General features: G+C 50.0%; 1 protein-coding gene across 3 annotated transcripts in view; it reads left to right on the top strand.

The window, feature by feature from the left end:
- LARGE1 (LARGE xylosyl- and glucuronyltransferase 1) overlaps positions 1-27,228 on the top strand; it is a 401,317-nt gene that overhangs the window by 94,724 nt on the left and 279,365 nt on the right. For all 3 annotated transcript variants that reach the window (XM_016222951.2, XM_087814883.1, XM_016222941.2), the window contains exon 2: positions 21,691-21,878. In XM_016222951.2, the coding sequence (XP_016078437.1) occupies positions 21,773-21,878 (106 nt within the window). In that variant the 5' untranslated portion in view covers positions 21,691-21,772. The remainder of the gene's footprint in view (positions 1-21,690; positions 21,879-27,228) is intronic.

Here is a 27,228-nt window from a genome sequence, read left to right as displayed (position 1 = left end):
GAAACCACCTGACACCAGCAAAGGCTTCCACGAGGGACTTGTTCCCAAGACATTTTCACATACAGGGCACTGTGTAAGCTACAAAGGTGATGGAGACAGAGACAGAATTCTCAATTTGGGAGAGAAAATGTAAATTCCATAAAAGCAGAACCCCTAGAACTTTGGGGAAATAAATTTTTCCCCTTCGGGGAAATAAATGCCATATCCAGGATGTAAGGGTGACTTTTAATAAGGAGAGGTTTATGACTGCGCTCTTGGGGGAGTTACAGACGTGACTGTAAGACGGGTGGGGAACGTCTGGCCCGCGGCCGTCTATTGCCCGCAAAATCATTTGGTCTGGCCCTGCCAAGGCAACTGCAAGTGGGACTTGAAATTCAATAATCCGGGAGATTTTTTTCATAGCTAATTTTTTTTATAGCTAATTTTTAAGTTGAGAATTTCGTATGGCCCACAAATGATGTTATAAATATCCAAATGGCCCTTTGCAGAAAAAACGGTTCCCCACCCCTGCTGTAAGACGTTGGTAGGTTTCAGTGGTTTGGAGAAAGAATGCTTTACTCTTTGCCAATACCCCTTACTCTTTTAGTTTTCACCAGACTGTCCATCCATCCATCCATCCATCCGTCCGTCCGTCCGTCCGTCCATTCACCCTCCTGTCCATCCAGTTACCTGTCTACCCGCTCACCCACCCATCCACCCAGTGTTGCCAGGCAGCTTGTCACCTTACTGAGCGTTATGTGTCAGGGGTGCAGGAAGGAGCTGAGTAGGGTCTGGTCTAGGGAGAGAAACATGGAAACAAGTACTTCCAGGTGGAAAGTGTTACACACCAGACTCGAGCACCACACGGGAGCGTGTGCCTGACAGTGGTGGGGAGATTGGTGAGGTCATCCAGCTGTATGTCCATGAGATTATCCAAACCAAAGGACCGGTGCAGGGGGTGCCCTCTGTCCCTGTCTTCATGGGCATTTAGGGAAAAGAGGGAAGAAAACCACTTCCTGGGGGAGTTCCCAGAGGGTAAACTGGTAACTGGAAACATTATTTTCCATTTGGCCTTAAGAGGACTCACAACCCCTTTTAGTGCAAACTGAGGACATGGCCATTCCCCAAGGCCCGTGGCAGTTGCCCTCCTTCCCCTGCCAGAGGTCATCGGAGGAGGGCACCCAGGCTGGTAGTCTGGGACATGCAGCAGAGAAGACCTCTTCTCTAATTGGTAGTGGGTCTGAACCCCCTCCCTGGTGCCGTCTTTGCGATTCTGAGCCATTTGCCGTGGGAATAAGCGGTTATGGAGTCAGCAGCTGTGTGTGGAAGAAGCCAAATTATTGCTTTTATTTTTGGCTTTGCCTGGGGTCAGAATTCCTTTTGTTTCTGACTTACCTTTTGTTTGAGAAACCTGGCCTGATTTCTGTGTTCAGAGCGTTCTCCAGTCATCCCGACCTCAGCCAGATCTTCCTTCCCGCGGATGCGCGTCAACCCGCATTTTTTCCAGAGTTAATTATCAGACGTTTCTTCCCAGGACTCGCCACGGGGTTTGAGTGAAGGAAGGAATTCTTTTCATGAGCGAGCAGAAGTAATTATAACAGCAAACACGGTGTGTGGGCGCTGTTTTAAATTGCTGTATCTAGTTTGACTCTTCATTCTTAAGATTACGCACGACGTAGGTGCTGTGATTGCCCTCCTTGTTTTACATATGAGGAAACTGAGTCACAGGGGGCTTAAGGAAGCCTGCTGTTAGTGGCCCAGACGGTCATGGTTGTAGTTCTTCTGCTCTTTTTCTGTATCTTTTCTGTTTTAAAAAATATATCCTCATTGGTTTCAGAGAGGAAGGGAGAGGGAGGGAGAGAGAAACATCAATGGTGAGAGAGTCATTGATTGCTGCCTCCTGCACGGCCCCCACTGGGGATCGAGCCCGCAACCCAGGCTTGTGCCCTGACCGGGAATCTCTTGGGTCCTTGGTCGCTGTCAGCCGCTGAGCCACGCCGGCTGGGCCCGTGTCCTCTCCCTGCACCTTAGTGAGCTGTCAGACCCTCGTCCCCGCACCTCGGCTGCTCGGTCAAGTCTGAAGGCGGCCACAGCTTTGCAGAGCCGAGCATGTGCACTTCTTAACTTGAACTGTCTCATCGCTCAGGAGCCTCTCTGTTTTACTTCTAGAAAAGTGGTTTCTTCCTCTGCTTAAAAGTCTCGTCTTCGCAGCGAACCCCAGTTCCAAAGCCGAGCCTCTCTCCTTTCGGGTCCCTGGAGGAAACTGTCTGTGGTGTGTGAAAGGAACAGTTGCCGCCCTTGTTTCTGGCAGAGCTCGTACCTGATGCTCACCGTGAGAGGCCATGCGCCTGTGGGAAATTTAAAGCAAAACAAGGGAAACAGAAGATGGAAAGTTCTGAAGGAACCCGAGTGAGTGTCCTGGCTAGGCATTGCTGTGGGAAAATCAGGAATGCCCGCAGCCAGCTCTCCCGCCCCGCTGCGCTTTGGAAGCCCGCAGGCCCGACGCGGGCTAGAGCCTCGGGGCGCGGAGTCTCTCGGGGGTGCGCGGGGTGAACCTAAGCTCCGGTCAGCTTCCCAGGAGGCTCCGCTTGACCTTCTGTCTCAGTGGCGAAGGAGAAAAGGAGAGCTGGCCATCGGGTGGTAAGCGGTTGAAGAATTTCCGTGGAGTTGTGAATGTCTCAAGGAAAAAGCACCGCCTCTGTTCTCACTACCCCTTACCCGCCGCTAGCTGGCCTTGGGGCAGTGCTGCGTCTTTGAGGCTCACATATTTTGATGTCCAGGGAGAAGACGTGGTTTTGGCTCCTGCTGTATCGCTGTGTGACTCTGTGTAAGTCCCCAGGCCTCGGTTCCCTCTACAGAGTCACGTTGTGGCTGCGGGCTCAGGGCCATGCCAGGTGCGCGGGCGTGGCCGAGACCCTGCTGGGCACTCAGTCGCTGCCCTCGTGGAGTTGGCAGCTGGGCAGCGCTTCTTAAACTCTCTCAGTCCCGCCTTCCTGTTCCCCGTTTGTGACATCTTCTTAAGACCTTGTCACTTGTGCAGATACGTTTATGGTCCTGGGAAATTTACAGCCACTCTCCTTCCGGAGCCTGTCACCAGAGGGACCAAACTGTGTGAAGTCCGGCTGCCTGCTGCCGCCGGGATGGGAGCTCCCAGCTCCCTCTAGCAGGTGTTGGGGGGCTGCAGGCAGGTGCCAGCGCCCTCGTGAGGGGCGAAAGGAGGAAGTAGCTTTCTCACGAAGTCCTTTCGAACTCGGACATGAAGATTTTCAAAAACGGGTTTTTCTCAGTTTGTTGGAGCTGACCTCTGCCTGATGGGGAAGGCTTCATGGAGGAGGTGACTGTTGAGCAGGGTCTGGACTGACAATTGGGAGTTGACCTGCCAGATAATTTGGAGGAAGGGCATTCCAAAAGGCCAGGCATAAAATGGCTTTCATTTGTTTGTTTGTTTGTTTTTTCATTTGGTTTTGAAATGCATATTATTTTATATCTGGTCTGAAATTCTAGAAATAGAGACATTTCAGAAGAATATTGAGACTTCACCATGAAGACCTAACTTTCAGAAGAGCATTAAAAAGCCCTGCCCTCACTTCTTGCTGAGGATGAACAGTGTCACCTCTTGGATTGAGGTCACTAGCCTGCCTACTGCCCCTTATTTCCCAAAATCTGCCTCTCTGGGGCTTTTCTCAAGGTTTGGATTAACCAGCGAGTCAGGGGCTTCAAAGATCTTCTCTAGTTAGTCCCTGTTTAATATTGGGTAAAAAAATAATATCATGTATTACTTGAAACTAAAGTGTGTCATTCACTTCACTGAGAAAGAAGCAAGCCCCTGCCTTCGCGGAGCTTACACTCCTAGGAGGAGAAGGGACCTCTGAAGGGGACGTTGGGATAAAGGAGAGAAGTGCCTGGAAGTAGGGGAAGGCTCGGGGGCCCTCCGGAGGGCGTGGAGAGAGCTTCAGGGCGCCTCTTTGTCAGGTCAGAATATTTCATGCCATTTCCCATCTCCTGGAAGGAACTCGCCTCTCCCCAGGTGACCTCCCCCGGCTTTGGAGAGTCTGAAATGGAATTCCAGAGGCTGCGACTGTGACCGAGTGTGACTAATTCCTCAAGACAGAAGTGCCCTTTGGCTACAGAGGAGCAAAATTGAACCTCGCCTTGATAGCTCATGGCAGGGCCATTTGGAGAGAGAGGCATTGGGGAATGCTACATTATTCCAGTTCACACACTTGAAGAAGAGCCTTGGTGTTCCTTTGCCTTGTAAAATGAATGTCGTAGTAAAAAATTAGAGTCCCCTCCATACGGGGCCTTATTAGTAGACACCGTTCTCATTTCCTCCTGGCATCTGAGTCGTGCGCCCTGCTTGTGCCCAGGAGCTCCTCATTCCCTAACCATCCTGAGTTTCACAATGTTTTGCTCCCTACTGGATGAAAAAACAGTAAACAAAAAGAGGCTGTGAGCGTCGACTGCCGGCAATGTCACGCTGCCCAGCGCCGCGTGTCCCTGTCCCCTCCACCGTCTTCCCTTCTTCCCCCCCCGCCCTGGCTGTGGCGACTGATGCAGCAGGTCTGTAGGTGCCTCCTTGTTTGCAGGGAAATAGCGCACAAATGAGCTGAAATAGCAGCTCCTTTCTCTCCCGACACCTTGTTTTTCTGGTGTGTTTTTTAAGTGGCTTTGACAAGAGTCAGGGCCGAATTATTAAATCACAAGGGCGGCCCTTTCTGTTCGCCCGCCGCTAATGAACTTACAGAATTGGGATCTCCTCTGGCAGAAAAGCTCATTTTGTTTGACAAACGGCTTAAAACTATTTGTAAACAAGAACAAATTGCAGTGTGTGCTTTTTCTCCAACTGGTCCCGGGGTTGGCACGCATGGGTTTTTAGAGGCGTGTTTTTCCTTCTCGTTAAAAATCTCAGGTTTGTGGAAGCGAGGCCGTGGATTTCTTCGTGTTTGGTTACTTCCATCTGTGCTGCTGTGGGCCTGGGTGTGACCCGGCGCCCAGCTCCCATCCTGGAAATCAGTGGCGCGGGGTGTTAGAAAGGGCGCTGCGGGGTGTGCGGGTGGGGTATGGGCTCACCGGTTACTCATCAGGTGACTGTCAGCATCTTTGTGCCAGTTTCCTAATCCACAAAATACGTAGGAAACTGGTTTTTTTGAGGGTAGAATGTCACTTTCATTGTAACTTTTCAACATATTATTTAATCTTACATTGGAGTAAAACTCTCAAGTCGTTTAAAAAAGCAAATTAGGGCATTAGACATCTTTACCTTCAATATCTATTCCCTCAGATTGAGAAGAATATTTGGAAATTCTTTAGTTTACTGCCGGGGCTCCCCACTCTATAAACAGGAGGTACGGAGGGAAATAGATGTTGAGGAGTCAGGGCTGTTGTATAGATGAAACCAGGCAGAGCGCTACAGTGTCTTGCCTGACATGCTTGTGTCCTGAAATTGCTCTGGATAAATAAGGGTGACTGGTAGAATCTCTTTTTTTTTAAACTTGATTATTTTGATAGGGGCTAATCTGCATTATTAAGCCCTGACTGTTCTCATGTCACTGGTTATTTTTTAATTGAGGTAAAATTCACATACCATAAATTTCACCCCTTAAAGGAATACAATTCAATGGTTTTATATTCAGTGGTTTTATCTGTTTAGCATATTCATAAGATTGTGTTACTGTCACTACTCTTTAATTCTAGAACATCTATTTTTATTACCCACTAGAGAAACCCCACACTCATTAGCAGTCACTTCGCATCCCCTCCTTCCTCGAGTCCCAGGTAAACACCTATTTCTGTGGATTTGGACTGAGAGGTTCTTAAAGGGTCTCTCTCCCTTCCATCTTCAGTGCTTCCAGATCATGAATCTTTCCCTCATTAGATCTGTTAAACATTTTATAAAATATGTGCTGTTTTGATGGTGATGAAGAAAAAAATAAAACTGAGGCCCCGGAGCAAGGAGACAAGAATTCGGTTAAGACTTAATTTTGTGTGTGTGGTTTATTTTTCTTTCTGGATGACTTTGGACATGTCATTCCCTTGTCTGATCCTCAGTTTCCCCATTCAGATAATTTTTGTTGCATTAGGGAGCTGTTCCCTCCCCAGTCTTACTTCTGAGTCTGTGTGTATGTATGTGTATTTGCCTTAAATGTGCTTTTTCTGTAAGTTTCTTGCTGCTTCCTCTTACCCACAAAGCCAGAATTAATTTCTTTTCCCAGTGTCAGTGTTCTATATAAAAATAAATATAACGTGTATATTTATTTGTGTGTGTGTTTAAACAGTGACATTTTTCAGGCAGCTGCCTTGTAAGGACTAATGAGATAAACCCTGTAAATTACCCAGCATGGGGTTTGGCACTTAGTAAGCGCTGGATAAAAATTCTTTGGTAGGTGAATGATGGGAGGGGCGTGTGTGTGTGTCTCTGTGTGTGTGTGTGTGTGTGTGAGAGAGAGAGAGAGAGAGAGAGAGAGAGAGAGAGAGAGAGAGACCCCAGGTAGACCAGGTGACATTTGCCCACGTGAAACCCATTACACTGGTTGTCCCAGATGAACCCTGCTGGAAACTTTCTCCGTGCTGGGAATGGGGCCTCTGCTAGCTGCTCTCTTTCCCTCGTCGCCCTCACTGGCGTGTGGAACATGTCAGTGTGAAATTATAGATTTGGAGAAACAAATGCAGTGAGAGGAGCAATTCACCTTATCCGGCTCTCGTCAAGTGGCGTGGGAAATGAAAAACGTCCGCACGAAGACAAATTTATTGGATACCAGAACCACCAGGCTATTGATCCTCAGAGCCAGACAGCAAGGTTATGAATTGGGTGATAAAATGGAAAGTATTTAGCTTGACTTGTACGGTGGGGACAGCTTCTGTGTTATCACAGCTATTGGGCTGTCCTGACAGCCCCACAACTAATGAACTCGCACTTATTAACCAGGCTGTTTACTGTGTGGGCCGCGTCTGCCTAACGTGTTGTGTGGGTGAGATATCGCTGGACAATTTGATTCTTTTATAGAAGCCTGGATCCTGGAAAGTTCATCTCTAACTTTGAAGGTTGCAGGCCTGTGAGCTGAAAGTTCTTACCGGGAGGTTGGTTAGAAGCTGGGGACAGTTCTGCACCCCTGCAGGGGAAGGGTTTCTGTCTCCGGGTGGATGCTGGAACTGATGAGCAGACACCACGTGCTGCGTGTTAGAGCTCAGTCATGGAGCCCACGCTTCCTTTGATTGGATGCTGAGCCCAGAGATGGTGAGTGTCTGCTCAGGTCACACAGTAAGTTGCTAGTGGAGCAGGACCAGAGCTAGGCTTCCCAACGAAGCCTGGTTTCATGCGCTTTCTTTCACACCATCGGAATGTGCAGACCTGTGGCAGCTTTCAGGCCATCCAGTCCATCCTTCAGTGACCCTGATTCCTGCTGCTGCTTGACAGGTGGCCTCTGGGGACTGGGTATCCCTGACCCCATAGAACTGAAATGCCCCCTCCTCACTCTCTGCCTTGTGGAGCTTTCTTTTCTTGACTTTTGCACTATGGTGGAGGTAACTGTTACAGGATGAGTTGTGTCCTACCTCAAATTAATAAGCTGAGGTTCTAATCCCTAGCACCTTAGAACGTGTTCATATTTGGAAATACAGTCATAGCAGATGTAATTAGCTAAAAATGAGATCATACTGGATTAGGTTGGGCCCTCACCCAGTTTGATAGGTGCCCTTACAGAAGGGGAAATTTGGACCCTGACAGGAACATAAGGAGAATGCCGTGTGGGGACTGGAGTTGTGCTGCCTCAGCTGAGGGGCCATCCGAAGCTCAGAGACGGGCCTGGACCAGGGCCCCCCCCCCCCCCCCGGTGCCTTCAGAGGGAGCATGCCTTGCTCACAGTGTGATTTCAGAGTTCTAGCCTCCAGAAGTATGGGACAGTACATTTCTGTTAAGGCCTCCTGTTTGCGGTCCTTTGTTAGAGCAGTCCTAGGAAGCTAGTGCAGTATCCCACTAAGCATTCTATGTCATGAAAATACAGTTAGTACAAGAGGGGTGTAAGGTAAAGGGCCAACTGTATTTTCTTACCTCCTACCAGTTCTTTGATTTTTTAAAATTATCAAACTGTCAATGCGTACTTGATTAATTAATTAATATTTATTGTATGGCTGCTCTGTGCCAGATAACATACTGGGCACCTTTCCACCATGCTTAATTTTTTTTTATAATTCTCACCCAAGGATATGTTCATTGATTTTAGAGAGAAGAAGGGAGAGAGAAGAGAGAGAGAGAGGGAAAGAGGGAAACAGAGAAACATCAATGTGAGAGAGAAACATTGATCACTTGTCTCCTGCATGGACCCCAAACAGGGACTGAACCCTCAACCTGGTCATGTGCCCTGACCAGGACTCGAACTGGTGACCTTCCGGTGCATGGGACAATGTTCAGCCGAGCCACACCAACTCATGTGAAAAGGCCATTCTTGTTTAATCATTAGGATTCTTGTTAAATGTGAACTAAATTAGGGGAACATTGAACAGGGTGAAAATACATGACTGTTGAGGGCCATCACAGTGTAATTCAAATATATTGAAATCAGGAGGCCCTTCAGCATGTACTCTATAACTTTAGAGACTTTTTCTATGACCTGAGGCAAATCATGTTTCTGTCTAAAAGAGGAATTTCCTTCATGACACTCTCCCTCTGTGGCTTTGGTGACACTGTGACTTTTCCTTCCATTGCAGCTGGTGACCAAGACTGAGTCACAGCCCGTTCCCGAACCAACCCCTGTCAAAGGAGAACCAGGCTGCTCTAACACCAGTTGGGATTCATTCCCTGTAGCTAGAGGTCCCGTCCCTCAGCACAGTGCTGCCTCGCTGTCTTGGTCTGTTCAGGCTGCTGGAACCTAATACCGTAGGCTGGGTAGCTGGTAACACATTTATTTCTCACAGCTGTGGAGCCTGGAAGCCTGAGATCAGGGTTGGGTTCTGGTGAGGACCCTGTTCTGGTTTGTGAAGTGCCAACTTCTCCTTGTGTCCTCACATGGCAGAAGGAGTCCCTCATATAAGGGCACTAATCCCATTCATGGAGGCTCCACCCTTATGACCTAACTACATCCCAGAGACCCCACCTACTAATACCATCATATTGGCGATTAAGCTTTCAACATCAAGAATTTGGGAGGAACACAAACATTCAGTTCATTGCGCCTGCCTATGGGCCAGCTCAGCATTGTGGCAATGGGAAATATCCCCCAAGCAGGGACCGGTATTGCTGCTATTGGGATGGCTCCCAGGCGCGTCTGCCACCAGAATCAGTCAGGGTGGCCTCTGGGCTGCACCTTTCCCTCCAGCTAACCCACTCGCAGAGCTGTTAGTTTTCTTAAACACAGATGCTGTAATTCCTGCTCAGAAATCTTCAGTAGCTGCCTAGGGGCTGTAGAATAAAGTTCAAGTTCTCCTTCAGTTAGCTTTCAAGGCCGTCCTAGTCTTGCTTCCCTCTGTCCATCAGCCTCCTTATCTGACTCTGGAAGGAGGGCTGGTGGCTGCCCCCTGGTGCCCGGCCTGCCCTTGCATTTTTCCTAGCGGTTCCCTCTGCCAGGGCTGACTTCTCTCTCCTTCCCAGCCTCCAGAAGCTGCGCCATCTTCTTTGGCTCAGCTCAGATGTTTCCTCCTGAGAACCATGTCTTCCCCAGTCCTGCCTTGTCTTCGTGGTCATGGTGCCTGTGTGTCTGTCTGTCCCCTGAATTCTCACAAGGCTCCTCCAGGGCAGGTGGCACCCATCTCTGTGTCCCTTGCCCCAAGCTCTGTGCCTGGAATAGAGTCTGAGCCTGGGGCACACGTGCTGTGTGTCAAGGGATGAACGGGAAGGAGGAGAGAAAAGGGGAAGTCATCGCTGCCTTTCTTTTACCATTTGCCACGAGAGGTATTTACGTGAACTCTCCCCCGGCCTGGGAATGCAGAGGAGAGACGGACTCTGCAGGTTCCACACATCGATGCTCTGAGGCCGGGAGGACCCGAGCATTTTGCAGCCGCGGTGCTTGTTAAATGCTTAGGAGTGTTTGCTTAAGCAGAATGGAAATGCGCAAGTCACCCCTCTCCAGAATGCAAACCTAAAGAACCAGGGCCAAGGCACTCCAACGGGTGGCTTCACGGCGCCTGGTGGCGGTGACTAAGAGCTGATTTAGCATTCAGAATGAAAAGCAGAAATCAGCCTTCCGGAGCTGCGGGCCGACCCCAAGGAGAAGTGCACATCCTCGGGAAAGATCAATTTGCGTTAAAGATCTGCTTGGCGATGCGTTGTCCAAGAGGTTAATGCTGTAGATGGGAATCGTTGGTCGTCCCCCGCTCTTCTGCCTTTCCGCTTGTCCACCTGTGTTACCCCCAAAGAGAGCTCTGTGCCACGAGTGACATGCACGCCGCCCGCCTGTTGACATTTCTATTAAACTGGAGCTCCTGCCCTTGAGCAGCAGAGCCTGGGTTGTATGGTGTAATATAAGGGAAGGTAATTAAGGGAAGTACCTGGGCTGTAGGTCAAATGCGTTCCACTTCCCCAGGCCACGGGCTGTGGCTTCGGAGGAAATTCCTTCCACCGCGGACCTGCGGTTCTTCCTGGCATGTGCCCCGTTACCATTTTGAGCTAGATATTTGTTGTCAGGCGCAGTCCCAGACCTCCCTTGTAAGATACGTATCAGCATCCCTGACCTTGACCCACTAGAGGCTAGTAGCACCCCATTCTCCCCAGTCTTGATCGTCAAAAATTTTCTAGATATTGTCAAATGTCCCTGGGGCAGGGAGGCAAAATTACCCCCAATTGAGGACCACTGTCTTCCAAGCTCACCGTGTAGTCCAGTAGGAAGAGGAAGCAGGAGGCAGAAAGTCAGGGGGAGGGTGAAGGACGTGGCCCCCTTTATTTAGGGGGTGGACCGGCATCGGAACGTGGAGTGATGAGGTCCGCGGGAGTCAGATCTTGGAGGCTTTTAATGCCACACTGAGGAAAGCACATTGGGTTTGAAGTCAGAAGTCTTGGGGTTAGCCTCAGGGCCCCTCTTTCCAGCTGTGTGCCCTGAGTCACTCAGCCTTATGAGCCTCGGTCCTGCTATCTTGAAAAGCGGAGTCACAGGTCGGTGGCAAAGCCTGAGTGAATTAGGGTCACGTGGAAGTGTGAGTGTGGTGCCTGGTGCCCCTGCCGCCCAGCACGTGCTCTGCTTCCCTGAGTGCTCTTGCGTCCGGTTAAGTCCAGTTCTCCCTGCGTCCACCCGCTCAGGATGCTCGTTACTGCGCCGCCACCTGGGCTCTCCGCTTCAACTCCGCTCTCATGCCTGAGGCCAGACTTTCTCCCTTAAACACGATGATGTGAAGGCTCAGAAGGTGTTGGAACTTGTACTGTTCATCACTGTGGCTCCTGAGCACTTGAAATCTGTCAAGTTCAAGTTGAGATGGGAAGCACTGTCCGCCCCAGCACGTCCGCTCGAATCTTCTAAGCGCCAAGGGCCCTTCTTTTGCATCTGTAACTTGTTTCCTTAGCCCATTTCTTCTACGGCTCACTTTTACTACCTCTGTAACTTTCTAAATAAACTTTCTTTTATCATTTGAAAAAATAAGTAATAAAGGCGCTCTCCATCTCTGGAGCATGCCTGCGCCTTTCCCTCCCCGCTCCTTCCCCAGGCCTTTCCCTTTCTCTCTTCTAAGCCCCCAAGGCCCTTCTGCTGCCTCGGGAACTTGTTTCCTGAGCCTGCACAACCCAGCTGGCTCATTTCTACTATCTCTGTAACTTTCTAAATAAACTTGTTCTTAGAATTAAAAAGAAAAAATTGAGATTGGTTGTTAATATAAGGTACAGTCTGAATTTCAAAGATAGTATGAGAAAAAGAGCATAAAATATCTCATTAATATTTTATATTGATTACATGTTATAATGCTAATGCTTTTAGCTATGCTAGGTTAAATAAAATATATTATTAAAATTAATTTCTCGTATTCCTCCTTCACTTTTTAAAGGCGGCAATGGAAAACAGGATGAGTTTTGCAAGAATAGGTATTGTCTTGTCCAAGGAAGCACATTGGTTCTTCATGAGAGAATTATTTCCAGGTTGTATTGACTTTTGGGATAGAATTTGTTTCACGGGGAAGTCCCCTTTTAACGAACAAAATGGTGCTTTTATGAAGAGTAGCGACATTGAAAAATGCACTGTTTATTATAATAATAATAATAAAAAAAAATAAAGCATTTTATTTTTTCCCCTGGTAAATGTTAGGATGTTCTTTCTTTTTTAATAGCTCTGTCTTTACAAATATACACTGCCTTGAGGGACCAGGGTAAACCTATAGGTTGGTTCCTTTTTCCACTTTGTTATGGATTGAATGTTTATCCCCCTAAAAATCCATGTATTGAATGCTAATCCCCAATGAAATGGTATTAGGGGTGGGGCTCCCATGAGTGGGATTAGTGCCCTTATATAAAAGAGTCCTGAAAGAGTTCCCTCGCCTTTTCTGTGATGTGAGGACACAGCAGGAAGTGGGGTCCTGACCAGCCATGGAACCTGACGGTATCTTGATTTTGGGCTTCCCAGCCTCCAGAACTGTGAGGAATAAATATTTATTGTTGAAGCCACCCAGTCTGTGGTATTTCTGTTATAGAGGCCCAAATGAACTAAGATGCTCTTCTTTCTGCTTTGTGGATATCACAGCAAGAAGGCAGTGTACCTGTGCTATCCATAGAATTTGATTGGTCAAGCAGCTAAAATTCAACTGATTGATTTTAGTGCTGTTACTACTACTACAGCATCTTGCGTTGCTGTGCAATCACATCTTGGATTTCATTTGATCTGCCTCGACCCTTGCAACAACCCTTAGTGCATCATATTGGCGTGGGCTTTCAAGAAAAAAGGTGGGAGCCTCCGGGATATCGAATACCTTGCTTGGATCCTCCAGCCGATGGGCAGAACCCAGATCCTGACTCCAGTCCTCTATAAATGCTGAGAGACCATGTGAAATGCAGGTGTGCCTTGGACTTTGTTATTAACACAACAGAAACAATGGGCAAAACCTCAGGCTGAGGTAGCGTGTCCTAATTGCAGAATTGTGTGAAATGAGTGGTTGACTACTCTACTGGAGACCCTAATGAGGCCTCTGCCCTTTGATCTGGGACATCACAGTGGTTCTAAGGACAAAAAGGACATGTTTCCCTGCAGCAAGAGGATTTGGCTTCGCGGCGGGATCAAGACAAACTAAGTTGGCGGGAATGAGCCCTTAGAGCCCTTAAAAGACAGTGAACTCCAAGTTTTCAATGTTTGATCCAAAGCTTATTGCATGCGGCTTTTACTCTTGTAGCTTACGTGATCAGTTTTTGAACAGTGCCTCCAAGGCCAGATGCCATCCTCCAAATGAAGAAAGCAATCAGGACAGCCAGTCGGTCAGGCCCCGGGATCCTCTGCAGGAGGGAGGTGTGCTGGGGCCTGATGTGTGCAGGAGACGGGGAGAGGACGCGACTGTGTGATCGGCCTTCAGGATGGATGCTCCGGGCCCAGAGAGAGGCCAAATGCCTCGTGTGTTTCATCTTGTGGAGCAGAGAAAGGAAAGTTAACACAGTGAACTGGCAAGTGACCTTATGTGTAACAAAGCATGTCTGAGGGGCAGGCATATCATTGTTGCAGGGACCTACGTAAGTTGATGGGAGGATTTCGTTCCTTATATTACACATGTACAGTCAGACAGCCGGTTGGCAGGTTTTTGTTTAAAAAGGGCTTATTGAAACATTACTGGAGTGGCAGCAAGGTGCCTGAGGGCTGAGGCTCTCTCAACACTTTCATTCATTCGTTTCTTCACCCATTCATTGGGTGAACGCCTCCTGTGTGCCTGGGTGTACATTGCATATAAAGCATTCATGGTTTTTGCCCAAGTGAAGATTGAAATCTAGTGGGTGTGGCAGCCATTAAACAAGTAAGCAGATAATTGGATAATTCCAAAATTTGATGAGTCCCTGAAGGAAACAGCCAGATCACTGTGATAAAGTGAAACAGAGGGGGGCAGGAGGATGCTTGGGCATAGGATCGTTGGAGAAGACCTCTCTGAGTCTACAGCATTCAAGAGCTAGGCTTGAAGAGTGGGAAGGACTCAGTCAGGCAAGAGCAGAGCTATGCGCTTTCCAGGGAAGGGGAACACACGTGCAAAGGCCCTGAGGCGTATTCCGGGAGTGGAAGGGTCAGTGTGGCTGGAATAGAACAGAATTAAAGGGAGAGTGGCCAGAGATGAGGCCCTAGAGGTAGTTAAAAGTCAAACCATGTAGGTCCTTGTAGGCATGGCAAGAAGTTTAGCATTTAAGAGCCAAGAGGGAAAAACATTTAATAATGTCAAGTGTGATCTGAGTGAGGAGGCCACTGCAGTAGGCACAGACATGAGATCATGGTGGCTTGGATTCATATAGTGGCAGTAAAATGAGAGAAGTAGATATATTATTGGGGGGAATGCATGCTTTAGAAGTAAAAATGGCAGGATTTGGGGATGCATGGGTTTGACCTGATAAGAGGGATGAGTGAGGAACTGAGAATGGCTCCTAGGTATCTGGCTCGAGCAATGGAATAGAAGATGTTTATGGAGGTGGGAAAGCTCTGGGGAAGAGTGGGTTTGAAAGGGGAGATCGGGGTTGAGGCCCGTGGCACACGAGGAAGATCCTTATACGTGAGATTCTGGAGGTTGGAGGAGAGGCCAGAGCTGGGGATACAAATGTGGGCGTCCTTAGCCTGGAGATTGTTTCATAAGCCACTGGGCTGGGTGATCTCACCGGGAGAGAAGATGGGTCCCACACCGAATCCTGGAATCTACCGTTTGGAAACGGGGCGGTTCAAGAAGAAAAGGAGTGTGTGAAATAAATATCTCAGGGGACAGGATTTTAGTTTACCAGAGAAAGTTAGCATTTCTGAGCAGTTGACTGCCCACATGAAATCAGAAATGATTAAAGAGAACAAGTCTGCCTGCCCGATAGTGTGATTTCCTCGCCCAACATTCGGTTTCCCAAGCAAAGGTGTGGAGAGCAAGTATGGTTGTGTGCACCTGACTCATTGGCTTTTCCCAGGCTAACAGCCGGAAAGGAGGGCCGAGGGAGGTGTGCATGTTGCAGAAGGAGGTCCTAATAATGAGCCATGGCATCTAAGCCAAATAAAGAGAATCTAGACCTGGAAGGGTGGGTAGTGGGGTTTATGGTGAGAGTGAAGAATTTCTGTAACAGCAGCCCGGGACAGCTAACAGTGAAGACTTTGTACGATGGCAGCCCAGGAAGGCTAACAGGTGGGGCTGGGCAGGGGCTAGTGGTGATATTTGCAATTGTCAGGTTGGCTGTTTTTGGTGACACCAGGTTCTAGAATGTGAACCTGGTCCATGTTAAGTGGCAAATGTTTTGCATTGGCCATTTTGTCACGGGATTTAGGTGGAGAGGCAGAAGAATGTGGTGAGACCTAAAGTCTTCAGAGAATGAGAGGAGTTGCCAGATGACAGTGACAAGGACAGAGAGAGGAAGGTGAGCCACAGAACAAGGGTCTTCCTACGCGGAGGGGCAGTGAGATCCCCTAGAGGCAGCTGGAAGCCAGGGGAACAGAGCCCCACATCCTAGTCCTTAGGTACGTGCCGTGAGGAGTAGGAGGAAGGAAAAGCAGTGATCCAGGCGACAGCGATACTTTCACCCAAGCGCAGGAGGGAGAGTGAAGTGGGGGGAAGCCGGGATCGAGAGGGATTTGCTGAGCACGTAGGGGAAGCGCCACAGGACCCCAGCGGTGGGCTCGGAAGGAAGGAGTAGGCTGGAGCTTGTGTGACAGGTGTAGTGTGTACAGTAATGGATACCCAAGGAGGCTGCTGGTGGTTACTGAGGTATTCAGTCATTGATCCATTCAGTAAATATTTAGTGACCATCTCTTATATGCCAGACACTGTGCGAGCAACAAACAGAACTGCAATGGCCAAAATAGACAGGACGCCTTCCCTTGAGTCATCCGGCTCCGGCTGGTCATCAGTGTGTGAGTCCTGCAGCAAAGAACTGATTTTCTGTGTTTGCTTTTTCAGGAAACACTAGCATTTGAGCCCCAGAGTTTCCAACAACGGAATCAGTGTCATTAGACTCTCTTCGTCTCAGTTTCCCTGTTTGTAAGAGGGGGTGGTGTTGGTGCTGTTCAGTCATTACTTAAATAGGGGAGAAATGTTTTTGATGGGAATGGGGCCGGCCATCAGAGCCACCTCTAGTCCGGAAGCTGCGTTTCTTTCATTACTAAAGGGCACTTTCCCTGCTAGAAACTCTGCTTCCGTCCATCAGAAGAACGGTTGTAATAAATAGGCAGTCGGCGAAGTCCAGGATGTGAATGGTCGTCCCGAGTGCACCGGCCAGTCCCGGCGGGCCGAGGTGCGGAGGGCGGGTAGGCGGGCTGGGGCCGGCTCTGTTCGTTAACCAGCGGTTTACGGTCATGTGCCGACTGATGACGGGGTGGGGGGGTGCTCTGGGAAATGTGCTCTTAGGCAGTTCGGGCGTTGTGCGAAAATCACGGAGTACACTGCCACAGAACTTGGTGGGTAGCCTACCACACACCTGGGCCGTCATTGACCGAAATGTCGCCATGCAGCGCACGCCTGCAGACTTCCCCAGCAGCAACGTGCACTCACGGCACCTGGATCTTCAGATGCAGGTTCTGATCGAGTGGGGCTGGGGTTGGGCCTGAGATTCTGCGTTTCTGATGAGATCTTAGCTGCTGCTGGGCCAGGGACCACACAATGCAGAGAGATGGTTAAGTGTAAAATTTGGCTTAGGTGCTGGTCTCATGGAGAAGTTTAAACAAACCTGATCCTCCGCCCTGCAGGTGTTTTGGTCCAATGAAGAGAGATTCATGCACAGGACGCAATTAGAAGACAATTGAGTATCCGAATGTGTTACTGACACCTCTGGGAGTTTAGACAGGAAGGCAAGGAGGCTCCAGGTCTGGACTTGCCAGCGAGGTTCTGCAGAAGCTGGAGGACTTGAAATTCCTCCGGTCCCAGCAGAGGAGAAAGGACATTGCAGGATGGTCGGGGGTGTGCGTGAGGATGGCTTGGGTACAGGCATGAGCTGGCAGTAGATACTAGCAATCGTGCAAATTATGAAAATAGCAAAGCTAACATCTATCGAGGGTCTGTCTGCTATAGGACCTGTTTTATAAGCTCAATCCACTTCTTGTGTTCTTAGGAACTGGGACAGCACCTTGCAAGAAAGGGTCACTGGACACTAGGCTGACCATATGTGATTGACAGGATTCAGCCAATCTTCTAGCTAAAACCTATGGCCCAAATCTGTTCAACGCCCATGGGATCAGTTTGGGATCCTAAGTGATTCTGAAGAGTTTCTTAGACTTTTTTTTTTTGAAGGTTAGATTTTTATTCCCTTTTCATGTGCAATGTTTCTAGACAACCCATGCATCTTGAACAGTCTTGAAAAATCATTTCTAACACCCATGATGCTAATTAAAAGATAGCCTCCGGTGTTGATTGGGGAGGTCTGGAGCGCAGTGTTTGGAATGTGGGCTTCTGACTAGAGTCTTTCAAATGGTAACCAGCCACCCCTGCAGGGTATATATTCCCAATTAGGGTCCTGCTGATGTTAGCTCAGCTCACCCAGCAAATAGAGTAAAACTAACGCTTGTGTACTACACTGTCTGCTCTGAGGTATTTTGAATCACAAGCAGTGTTGAAGGGAAGACATGGTGATGTCAAGCTTTTAAGTATTTTTAAATTATAAAAGCAATGCATACTCCTTGTATAAAGTTTGGGGAAAATATATTCATATAATTGAAATGACTTGTATTCTATACACGGAGATGACTTTCAGTGCTTCTACCTTTTTTCATATCTATAGTTACAGAGATATTTATACATGTGCGCACACAATTTATTACCGTGGGCTGAAGGACACTTGCAGTCACATTTTGTGTTCAGCTTTGAATCCTCTTTGTGGCTTAATAGGTTGTGATCATTTTTCTGGCTCATACAATGTTCCCTATAAATGTGGTGTTTGTTGGTTAAGGCCTGGGAGGAGCCGAGTGGAGTAGATGTTTAGGAAGAGAAATTGACCAGCTTGGTCAAGAAAGTGAACGTTGCCCAGCTTGTGTGGCTCGGTGGGTTGAGCATCTTGCCAGGCACCGGGAGGTCGCAGGTTCGATTCCCAGTCAGGGCATATGCCTGGGTCCTGGGCTCAGTCCCCAGTTGGGGATTGCAGGAGGCAGCCGATTCATGTTTCTCTTTCATTGACGTTTCTATCTCCCTCTCCCTGTCTCTCTCTGAAATCAATTTAAAAAAAAAAAGCAACTGGATGTTGGGTTTGAGGGACGGGCGGTTAGCGATGACTCTTAGACACCCAGGGGAACAGGTGGGACAGACTCCCTTTCACCAGGCAGGGGCCAGTTAGAGAGTGGCTGTCATTTTCTAGGTCATCTGCACGTTTGGGATGTAATTTCCAGCCCTCCTTCAGTTTCCTCCCCTCTTTTCTCTTCTTGTGTCGATTGCTGTATCGACTTCCTGGAGTAACTTCTGACATAAATGGAGCTTTTTCTTTAAAATGTGTCTTTAGTGCACAGAGGTGTCATTTAAAAGTCAAATCCATGAAGGAGTATTTTTTCACCCGCTGAGTTTAATTTCAGGTGCCGGCGTTATCATAAAATGCAAGCCAACCTTGACTCTGTTTTAAAACTTTACATAAATTGTGCGAGTTGAAATGAACTTGTGCAGATGGAGAGAGGAAAATAAGTGTTTTAAGGAGTTTTTTAAAATGTTATTTAAATATCAATGCCACTTGAGTTCGGTTTCATGTATATTCCTACTTTCCCTTGAAGTGTAAATTCACCTATAGCTTTCCAATTGTATTTCTGTCTATTCTGCTTTTTCAGGAGCAAACTTTGGTGATATATTTGACCCTGGGAAAGGAAATACTCATAAGATTCAGTATGAGGGATGGAGGTTAGGTCAAAAGGAAAACACCCCCCCAAGGTTGCTAGAGTCGGTTTCGTAGGGGTGGCCCCACGAGCCCGGGGTGGCCCTGCCATAGGCGTGGGTAACCTTTGGCCAGCTAATTAATCTTTTTAGGCGTTGGTTTTCTTATCCATAAACAGGGATGAAAAATAGGTTATTTTGAGAATTAAGTGAAAATCATAGAAAAATGCTGGATATATCATAAGTACTACTTACTGCTAGTTGTCTTTATTATTATAAGTGAACTGTTTTTTAAAGAAGTGATTTTAATGTGGTGGTAACTCCTGAAGGAGAATTGAGTAGGTAGCTCGTTCAGGTTTAAATCAGCCACTTGGCTTGTCAGTCGTCACCCACTTGTTGGGATCTGTTTTCTGCCAAACCCTGTGGGGGGTAGGAGGGGGAGAGAAAAACATAAGTAAGGGTGCCCTTGGGTTCCCAAGAAGGGGGGGGGTCACCCTGCCATATGCTTGATGGGTCTTTGCTAGTCTCTCAAGGTATTTTTTTCGTTGTTATTAATCCTCACTTGAGGATACTTTTTCCACCGATTCTTTTAGAAAGGAGTGGAAGGGAGGGTTGGGGGAGAGAGAAACATCGATGATGTGAGAGAGACCAGGGCGAGGGATTGAACCTGCAACTCAAGTAAGTGTCCTTGACTGGGAATTGAACCCACAACCTTTCGGTTCACAGGCCGATGCGCCAACCACTGAGCACACTGGCCACGGCTCAAGGGGTTTCTTACTAAGCCTCATAACCTCACTCCCAGACCGAGGGTGTGTCTTCACTGTGTAGGTGACTGTAATGAAGCCGACCCAGACTAGCTTGCCCGGGTCATAGCTAGTAGGTGTGGCACGGATCTGAGCCCAGCTGCCTGACTGCACTGCCTTCTTTCCCCAGCGCTCCCTCCTCCCGCGAGATCGCCAGCATTTCCGATGCTCATTTTTAGTGATGAGCGCGGTTTGTTTGTGGGGTTTGTTTCTCCTTCCCTGGGGGGGCCTTTTCTTAAGTCAGCATTCTTGGTTCAGAGGGATTTTGCTTTTTTGGCTTTGCTTTCCTGTGCACACCCTGCAGCCCTGTGGTCTCTCATCTGTTTCAAGAGGGCCATTTAGAAAAGTGCCAGGGAGGTTGCGAAGCAAGCCTGGCGTGGACAGCTGAGATGGGCTCCGTGAGGTGTTTATTGCTGGCAACTTGCTGAACACAAACTCCTGAAGCTCCAGAGGGTCGCCTTTGGGTAGAATCCAATTCCATTTATTTGTTCAGCAGACAGTTATCAGGCACCTGCTGGTGACAGGCGGAACATTAAGTCTTAGGGACGCCGGGTACATCCGACAGGCCACCGGTCTTCTGGAAACACCAGGGCTGGTGGAGAAGGGACACAGTTCAACAGACCATCGTCATGTGGGGTTTAGGGTTACGACAGAGGGAAGGACCCACTGTGAGAGTATCTAAGGGGACACCCCTTCTCTGAGAACCTGAAGCCTTGTATGTGAGCAGCCCCCAGGGGTGGGTTCTGCTCTGTCAGGGAGGCTCCACGTGGACTTTCTCGCTCCACCTATAGCCAATGTGACATCTGTGTTAGGAGGTGGTGGAGGTGGGATTTCATGGTCTGTTGGTTTTCAATTCCTTTCTAAGTCACATGCGTTGCTGGTCATATACTCAGGCGAAAGGTCGTGGGCCCTGTGCTGCATCTGTGTGGACCTCCTCCCTCCCCTTTGCAGCACCTTTCAGCCAGTCCAGTGTGTGGCCTGAGGACTGTCCCTCTGCAGCCCAGTATGCCTCTCCCCATTCTCTGCACATTCACTTCTCTTCCATGCTTTTCCGGCATCTTCTTCCATGTTAAAGATGAGCGTTATTAAGACAGTTCCTGTTCAGTGCCTGGAGGCTTTGCCCAGCGCTGGAGATGCGGTCCCCTGCAGGTGATCTTGTGGCCTAGCCAGTCTCCTTTCCTGTGGTCCCCTGCAGGTGATCTTGTGGCCTAGCCAGTCTCCTTTCCTGTGGTCCCCTGCAGGTGATCTTGTGGCCTAGCCAGTCTCCTTTCCTGGGAGTGTGTTGTCGGTCGGCCCCTGTGCCTTCCATTGTTTCCTCTGCCTGGAACACGGGGACTGTTCTGCCACCCTGACCATGCACGGATCGGTCAGCAGCTTCATTGTCCTTCATAGAGGTTCCTGCCAGTCTCAGTGGTCACATTCTTGGGGTCCTAGGGGTGTTTCATGGTGGGCTCTCTTGTTGGGCTGCTCTTTGAAGCCAGCTGTCATTCTGCTGTTTCAAAACAGAGCACCCGGTTAGTGCTTGGTGTATACAAGGTGTTAACTAAATGCTCCCGTCATGAGTGTGTTAGTTCAGGCTTCAAAAGTAACCTATAGCATAAAATGCCTGTGTGTGTGTGTGTGTGTGTGTGCGCGCACATTAGAGAGAGAGGGAGAGGGACAGACAGACACATCAGTGAGAGAGACATTGATCGGCTGCCCCCTGCACGCCCCCTGCTGGGGATGGAGCCCACAACCCAGACACGCCCTGACCGGGAGTTGAACCAGGGACCTTTTTGTTCATGGGTCGATGCTCAACCCCTGAACCACACCAGCCTGGCTCTTTGTTTATTTTTAAAGAACTGTCTCAGCTTTGATAGAGCGCAGGACTGCAGCATCACCTCTTGGGACAAAGGTTAGCAGGAAACCGTAGACGAGTCGGCCTGCCCTCAGGATCTGCGGGCTTTCGCTCGGCAGCCTGCACCCGCTCGCAGCGCTCGGAGCTCAGCCCTCCCCCTCTGCTCTTCCCTTACAGGCAGTATTATGAGGGAGGCCGAGGACTCCGCGCTCCGGGCAGAGGAACGGCTCTGGGACTAGGGAGTGCCCCTTCCGAGAGGATGCTGGGGATCTGCAGGGGGAGACGGAAATTCCTGGCTGCCTCGCTGACTCTTCTCTGCATCCCCGCCATCACCTGGCTCTACCTGTTCGCCGGGAGCTTTGAAGGTAAGACGGGAGCTTTCCTGACGTGAGGGGAGTGGGGAGGGGAGGGAACGCTGGCTGTCCCTGCGTCCCAGGAGCCTCCGAGTCATCTCATCCCAGCTTGTCATCTTGCGGAATGGCATGCCCGTGCCCGGTCACAGGGAAAGACGTGCCTCGGTTCACGCAGGTGATTGGAGGGAGTCAGGGAACAGATAGACACAGAAGCAAAAAGGGGCGCCTGGGCGCAGCGGCACGGCGGAGGTGACACCAATGTCGGAGGCCAGCTTTGCGCGTGGACCGTTGATGGGGAAAAGGCTGGGCCCTGGAGGGATCCCTTAGCTATTCATGGAGCCAGATGTTTCATTCTTCCATCCATCCATCCATCCGTCCGTCCGTCCGTCCGTCCGTCCATCCATTCACACATTTGACATTTTGTTGTTGTGACTGCTGCTGTTTCCCAGCTCTGCTGAACCAGGTGCTGGGCGTCCGGTGATAAGGCACCTGGGCCCTCACAGCACAGTGGGGACAGATAGGTGAGCGCCCGCGATTGCTGCATGTCGCTGTGCGTGGTGCGAGGAGGCAAGTCCAGGGGCTGCGGGGGATGGATGTCGGAGCCACCGGCCAGGCTGGGGGTGAGGGGTGATCAGTCATTCTGGTGGCTGAGCACAGGAACGCAACAGAGGAGTGGCCCTCCTCACACGAATAAAAAGTGACGCTAACCCCTGCCACGTTCCAGAAATCCGTGGCAAAGACGGGCCTTGCCATCCTCCCAGCCAGCAGTTTCAAATGCTGTGTGTTGCGTATCAAAGACGGTTTTCTGGGCTTCGGGGAGGGAAGGCATGGCAGCCTTGCCAGGCACGCTTTCTTTTTATTTACCCCCACACTTGAGTTAAAAGAGAAAAATTAACTCAAAGGAAGATCTGACTCAAGGAAGTCACCACTGTGTTTTTCAACATTTTCTTGATGCACAATTTTATTGACAGCTCAAGGCTACCTTTTAATTAGGAGTTCCACTTCACTTTCTGAGATTTGCCCTGAGTTAGGCAGGCTGAATATAAACGAGGTGGAACTGAGCACCCGCGGAGCAGGGGAGGGCCGGCACCACGCCCTGTCCCTTCCCTGCCCCTGCATCCCTGGAGGTGGTGCGCTTTCATCTAAGCAGCTAGAGAGAAGAAATTATGCCACGGCGGCATGGATGGTTAATTTTCGGCAAAGGGATCAGAGGGAGGGAGGTGAGCTGGTGATAATCCTGGGAGAGAGATAAAGAAGCATTCTCCTGGGGATGGCGGAGGAGCCCCTATAAAACAGGGTTAAGTGCAGCCGGTGCCAGACTAGGTATAATACATTAAAACATTGACTTTCCCAGTATAACTAGGCTGCTAAGACATTAATAATAATAATAATGATGATGATATTAATAGTATAACAATAATAACAATCGTGATGATGAAAACAACAATATAAGCTGCTAGTATTTTGAGCATTTCTACCTGCCAGGCATTGCTGTAACGACTTTACACATGTTTGCTCTTTCACCGCAACAACCCCTTGTAGTAAGTAGAGATGAGGCAGGGCAGGTAAGCTTCAGGGATCTGCCCAAACCCCCAAAGCCAGTCAAGATGGAGCCTGGGTTATTGGATTCCAGAGCTGGAGGTTTTAACTACAAAACCATGCTGTAGATCGGGGCTGCAGTGAGGTAGCAGACATCGGCAAGGGTTTGACGGGGCGTCACATGACCTTTCCGGGTGCCTCGAGGGAAGTTGCAGAATTTTGATTGGCCCTCATTGATAGAAACTCAACCCTAGAAGATTTGGACAGAAAGAAAATGTGGGGGCTAACAAAACTCATAAGTTTGAAGGTGGGCAGGCTTCAGGTAGGGTTGGATCCAGGGGCTCAGATGATATGTGTGCAGCTCAGTCTCTTCATCCCTTCGCTTCACTTTTCTGTGGTTTCTTTCAGGGTAGCTTTTGCTAACAGAAGAAGCTTCAGTTTACAACTTACCCTCCCTGGTCTCTGTAGAAAGAGGAGTTCTTCCTACCCCCAATTCTCCAGGCTTGCCTCTGATTGGATTGCCTCTGGTTGCTTGTCCAGAGACCAGTCACTGTGGTTGGAGAGGCTAGTGAGGGCAGCCCTGAGCCCTGTGCCTGCTTCTAGTCATAGGGTAGAGAGGAGTTCCCTGAAACATAAGGAGTGACATTGGGGGAGGGGTGGCCCCCTGAAGGTAAATGGTGCAGTTTCTCAGAGGAGAGACTAGAAGTTGATCTGGGTTATGGAGCATTCAAAGCTGGCTGTGCTTAGGGATGTGCTGATGTCACCTGGAAGGCTCTTTTCTGTCATGGTGCTGTCTTTCCTACCCTGATGGGATGACTGTGATCCTTGACTTTGAATGATTTTATTAGACTGGCCGATAGATGATAGGAAACAGGGAGGACTGAGAAAAATGCTCTGAAGCAACCCGCACAGACTGGGGGTAGGTCCTACACCTGTAGCCATGAAGCTTAACAATAAATCCAACCCTTGGGGCCAAATCAGAAACTGCTTTAAGTAGGGGCTGGGTGATTGGATACATTAACAGAAGTATTCTAGCTAGAATGACGAAGGTGACATTTCATTTAACAGGTGAGTCCACAGCTGGGCCACTGCATTCATTTCTGGGTGCTATACTTGTAGAACAGTCGAGGTAAGTCAGCACACTCAGGGGGATCTAAGGGAGTGCCAGTGCCAGTTCCAACCTTGTTACACTAGACATAGTGGGAAGAATGGAGGCTGTTTACCTTGGAGAAGCGGAGGCTCCAGGTGTACATGATCAGCTTCAGCAAACAGTCAAAGGGCTGTCACCTGACAGAGATCACGATGAGTCAGGTGCCCCTGAATCGATGCAGGGACGTGGCAGGGAGCCCAAGGTCCAGCTTGTCCATAATGAGGATCATTCTGTCCAGTGCTGGCCTGAGCTGCCCTGGGAGGAGAGGAATGTGCACCAGGATGCCTGTGCAAACACAGGTAGTGTGGTGGGAGGAAGGTGAGCCCTGGGGACCACTGGACAGGACGACCTGCTACCCTCCTGACTCAGAGATCCCGAGACTCTAGAAAAGGCTGTTTATCGGGTCACAAAGGCTGCCGTGGAGCCCCTCCCGTGCTCTCCCAGCCGGTCCTTCGGAGACATTCTCCTCTCGGTAAACACAACTTTGCAGTCTGTTTCATTGAAACCCTTGAGTTTTCTGTTTCAGGCAGGTGGGGCCGTAAAAAAGGTACCGAATTGCTGTCTGCTTTCATGGCAGTGCTATTCGTACTTTATGTGGGTTTATTTATTTTTCAACCTTGCTTAATTCCAATGGGTCTCCTGAGAGCAGAGCCTAGAACTCCCCCTGAGATGGGGATGCTCTGAGCGTGAGGTCTTGGAGTTAGATTACAGGCAGCTGCAGGATGTACTGAGCGAGCACTGGGTGGGGTCAGGCGTCTCAGCCCTGGAATCAGCAGCGTAGCTGGGGGGGGGGCACAGTCACCCCTCTTTCCAGAGCTTCATCTCCCCCGATGTGAAATGACGTCGTAAAAATGAAGCACACCTCTCGGGCACGAACATCCCACAGGGTTATGATTCCAAGCATTTTATGGGAGTTAGAAATGGCCCATCTTCTCCAGTTAATGGGAAATATGACCGGGAGAGGGAATGGCTGCTTGTGGTTTGCTCCCGAGTGTGGGTCCAGGGTCGGTGGATCAAGCGCCAGGGAGGCAGGCGTTTTCTCCGTGTGAAAAAGAACAACTGTCCTAAGCATCGGGCCTGCCAGGTGCTGGAGCCCACCGCCTGGGAAAGCGGTGAGGTCTCCGTTCCCCGAGCCGCTTGTCAAAGGCCAGGTGGCCGCTTGGTTGAGGGTGCTGATCGGGGATGTTGTGTTGGGACCCAGCACCCAAGCTCCTAGGCCCTACTTCTTCCTTTGTTTCTTCTCTAGCCCACCTTTCTTCCTGTGCCGTCTCAGTTAACACCCCCGGCTGCGTGCCCAGGCTCAGGGCTCGGAGCCCTCCATCTCTTTCCTTCATTCCCTGCCTCCTGAGGCCGCCACATCCTGGTGCACCTGACCTTGGCCTGTGGCAGCCGGGGCTTTGTTTCCCCCTTTCCCCCGGCTGCCGCCCGGCCCTGCACCCCTCCCGTGTGGCCGGCACAGCATCTCCGCCCTCGGGAGAGTAGCCAGAGCTGCCTTGGTCACAGCACCACCTGCGCCTTGCGGGCCCCGCTGCCCCGCCTCCCGGCGTCGCGCCCGCGGCCTCTGCAGCGCTGCACGTGCACACCCGGCCTGCACGCCTGTGGCCTCCTCTCGCGCTGTCCCTTCCCCGGGGACGGGCTGCCCTCTCCCCCTTCCCCTGCCCCGCTCTGCCTGGCTGACGTGGCTCCTCCCGTCTCGCCTTTGTCACGATTGCCCTTCACCCTCGCCTCTGGGTGGCCCCTGCTACACGCCCCCTGGTCCCTCCTCGCCGCTTCACGTCACCACGCTGTGTGTCTGCATAGCCCCGTCTCGGGGACGCGTCACACGCATCGGGAGGGACCGGAGCGGTTCTCGTGTGTTCATCTGCCCACCTCCAGCTCCCACCGCAGTGCCAGGAGAAGAGCAGGTCCCCAGCTGTTTGTTGAATGAATGAGCGAATGAGGGACGAAACGCGCCCCCTTCTGGCTTTGGGCGCCCCCAGCCCTCAGCACCGCCTCCTGCATCAGCTCGAGGCTGCTTTTCGTGGCTCTGGGTCTTTCACAGGCTTCCCGCTGCCTTACGGTGTCGCCTTCACTCTGTGAGGGCCTCATCGAGCTCCCCAAGGCAAATTCTCCTTGGCCGCTTCTTAATTTTTGCTCATGGTTTTTTCTGCTCAGTAGACGGTTCTCTTCCCCACGACCCTTCCTCCCGGCCAACGCCTTCAGTGCCCATCTTCAATGTCAAGGACATTTTGCTTATTTGGTGTCTATTTCTACAGCCACATGCTCATGAGTTTCTTGAGACAGGAGACTTTCTTTCATCTTTACCGCCCCAGTGCCTGAAAATCACTCGTAAGGGGCCCTGAGGAGGTGCTGACTGGAAGGGATTCTGGACACTGAGGGAAGCAAGAGCCACAGGGGGGCGAGAATCCTCTTCGTGCCCTGGGCCCCTGTGCTTTTGAGATCTCGGGATAGGGAATCGAACCAGTGGCCCTTCAGTGTGTGGGCCGACACTCCAACCACTGAGCCACACCGGCCAGGGCCCGTCTGCTTGCTTGTGTGGACATCTTATCCTGCTCGAGGAGTTTTGGGTTCTGTAGTTTTAATTTGAAATGAACTATCCAGCAGGACTTGCTGCTCGTTAAAAAGGCGTTGTATTCAGACGGGTTGGTCTGGTCACACAACTTAAGACCATAC

This window comes from Miniopterus natalensis, chromosome 2 (genome assembly GCF_054644295.1).
Source record: "Miniopterus natalensis isolate mMinNat1 chromosome 2, mMinNat1.hap1, whole genome shotgun sequence".
Taxonomy (NCBI): domain Eukaryota; kingdom Metazoa; phylum Chordata; class Mammalia; order Chiroptera; family Miniopteridae; genus Miniopterus; species Miniopterus natalensis.
This window is presented reverse-complemented; position numbering and strand designations above follow the sequence as displayed.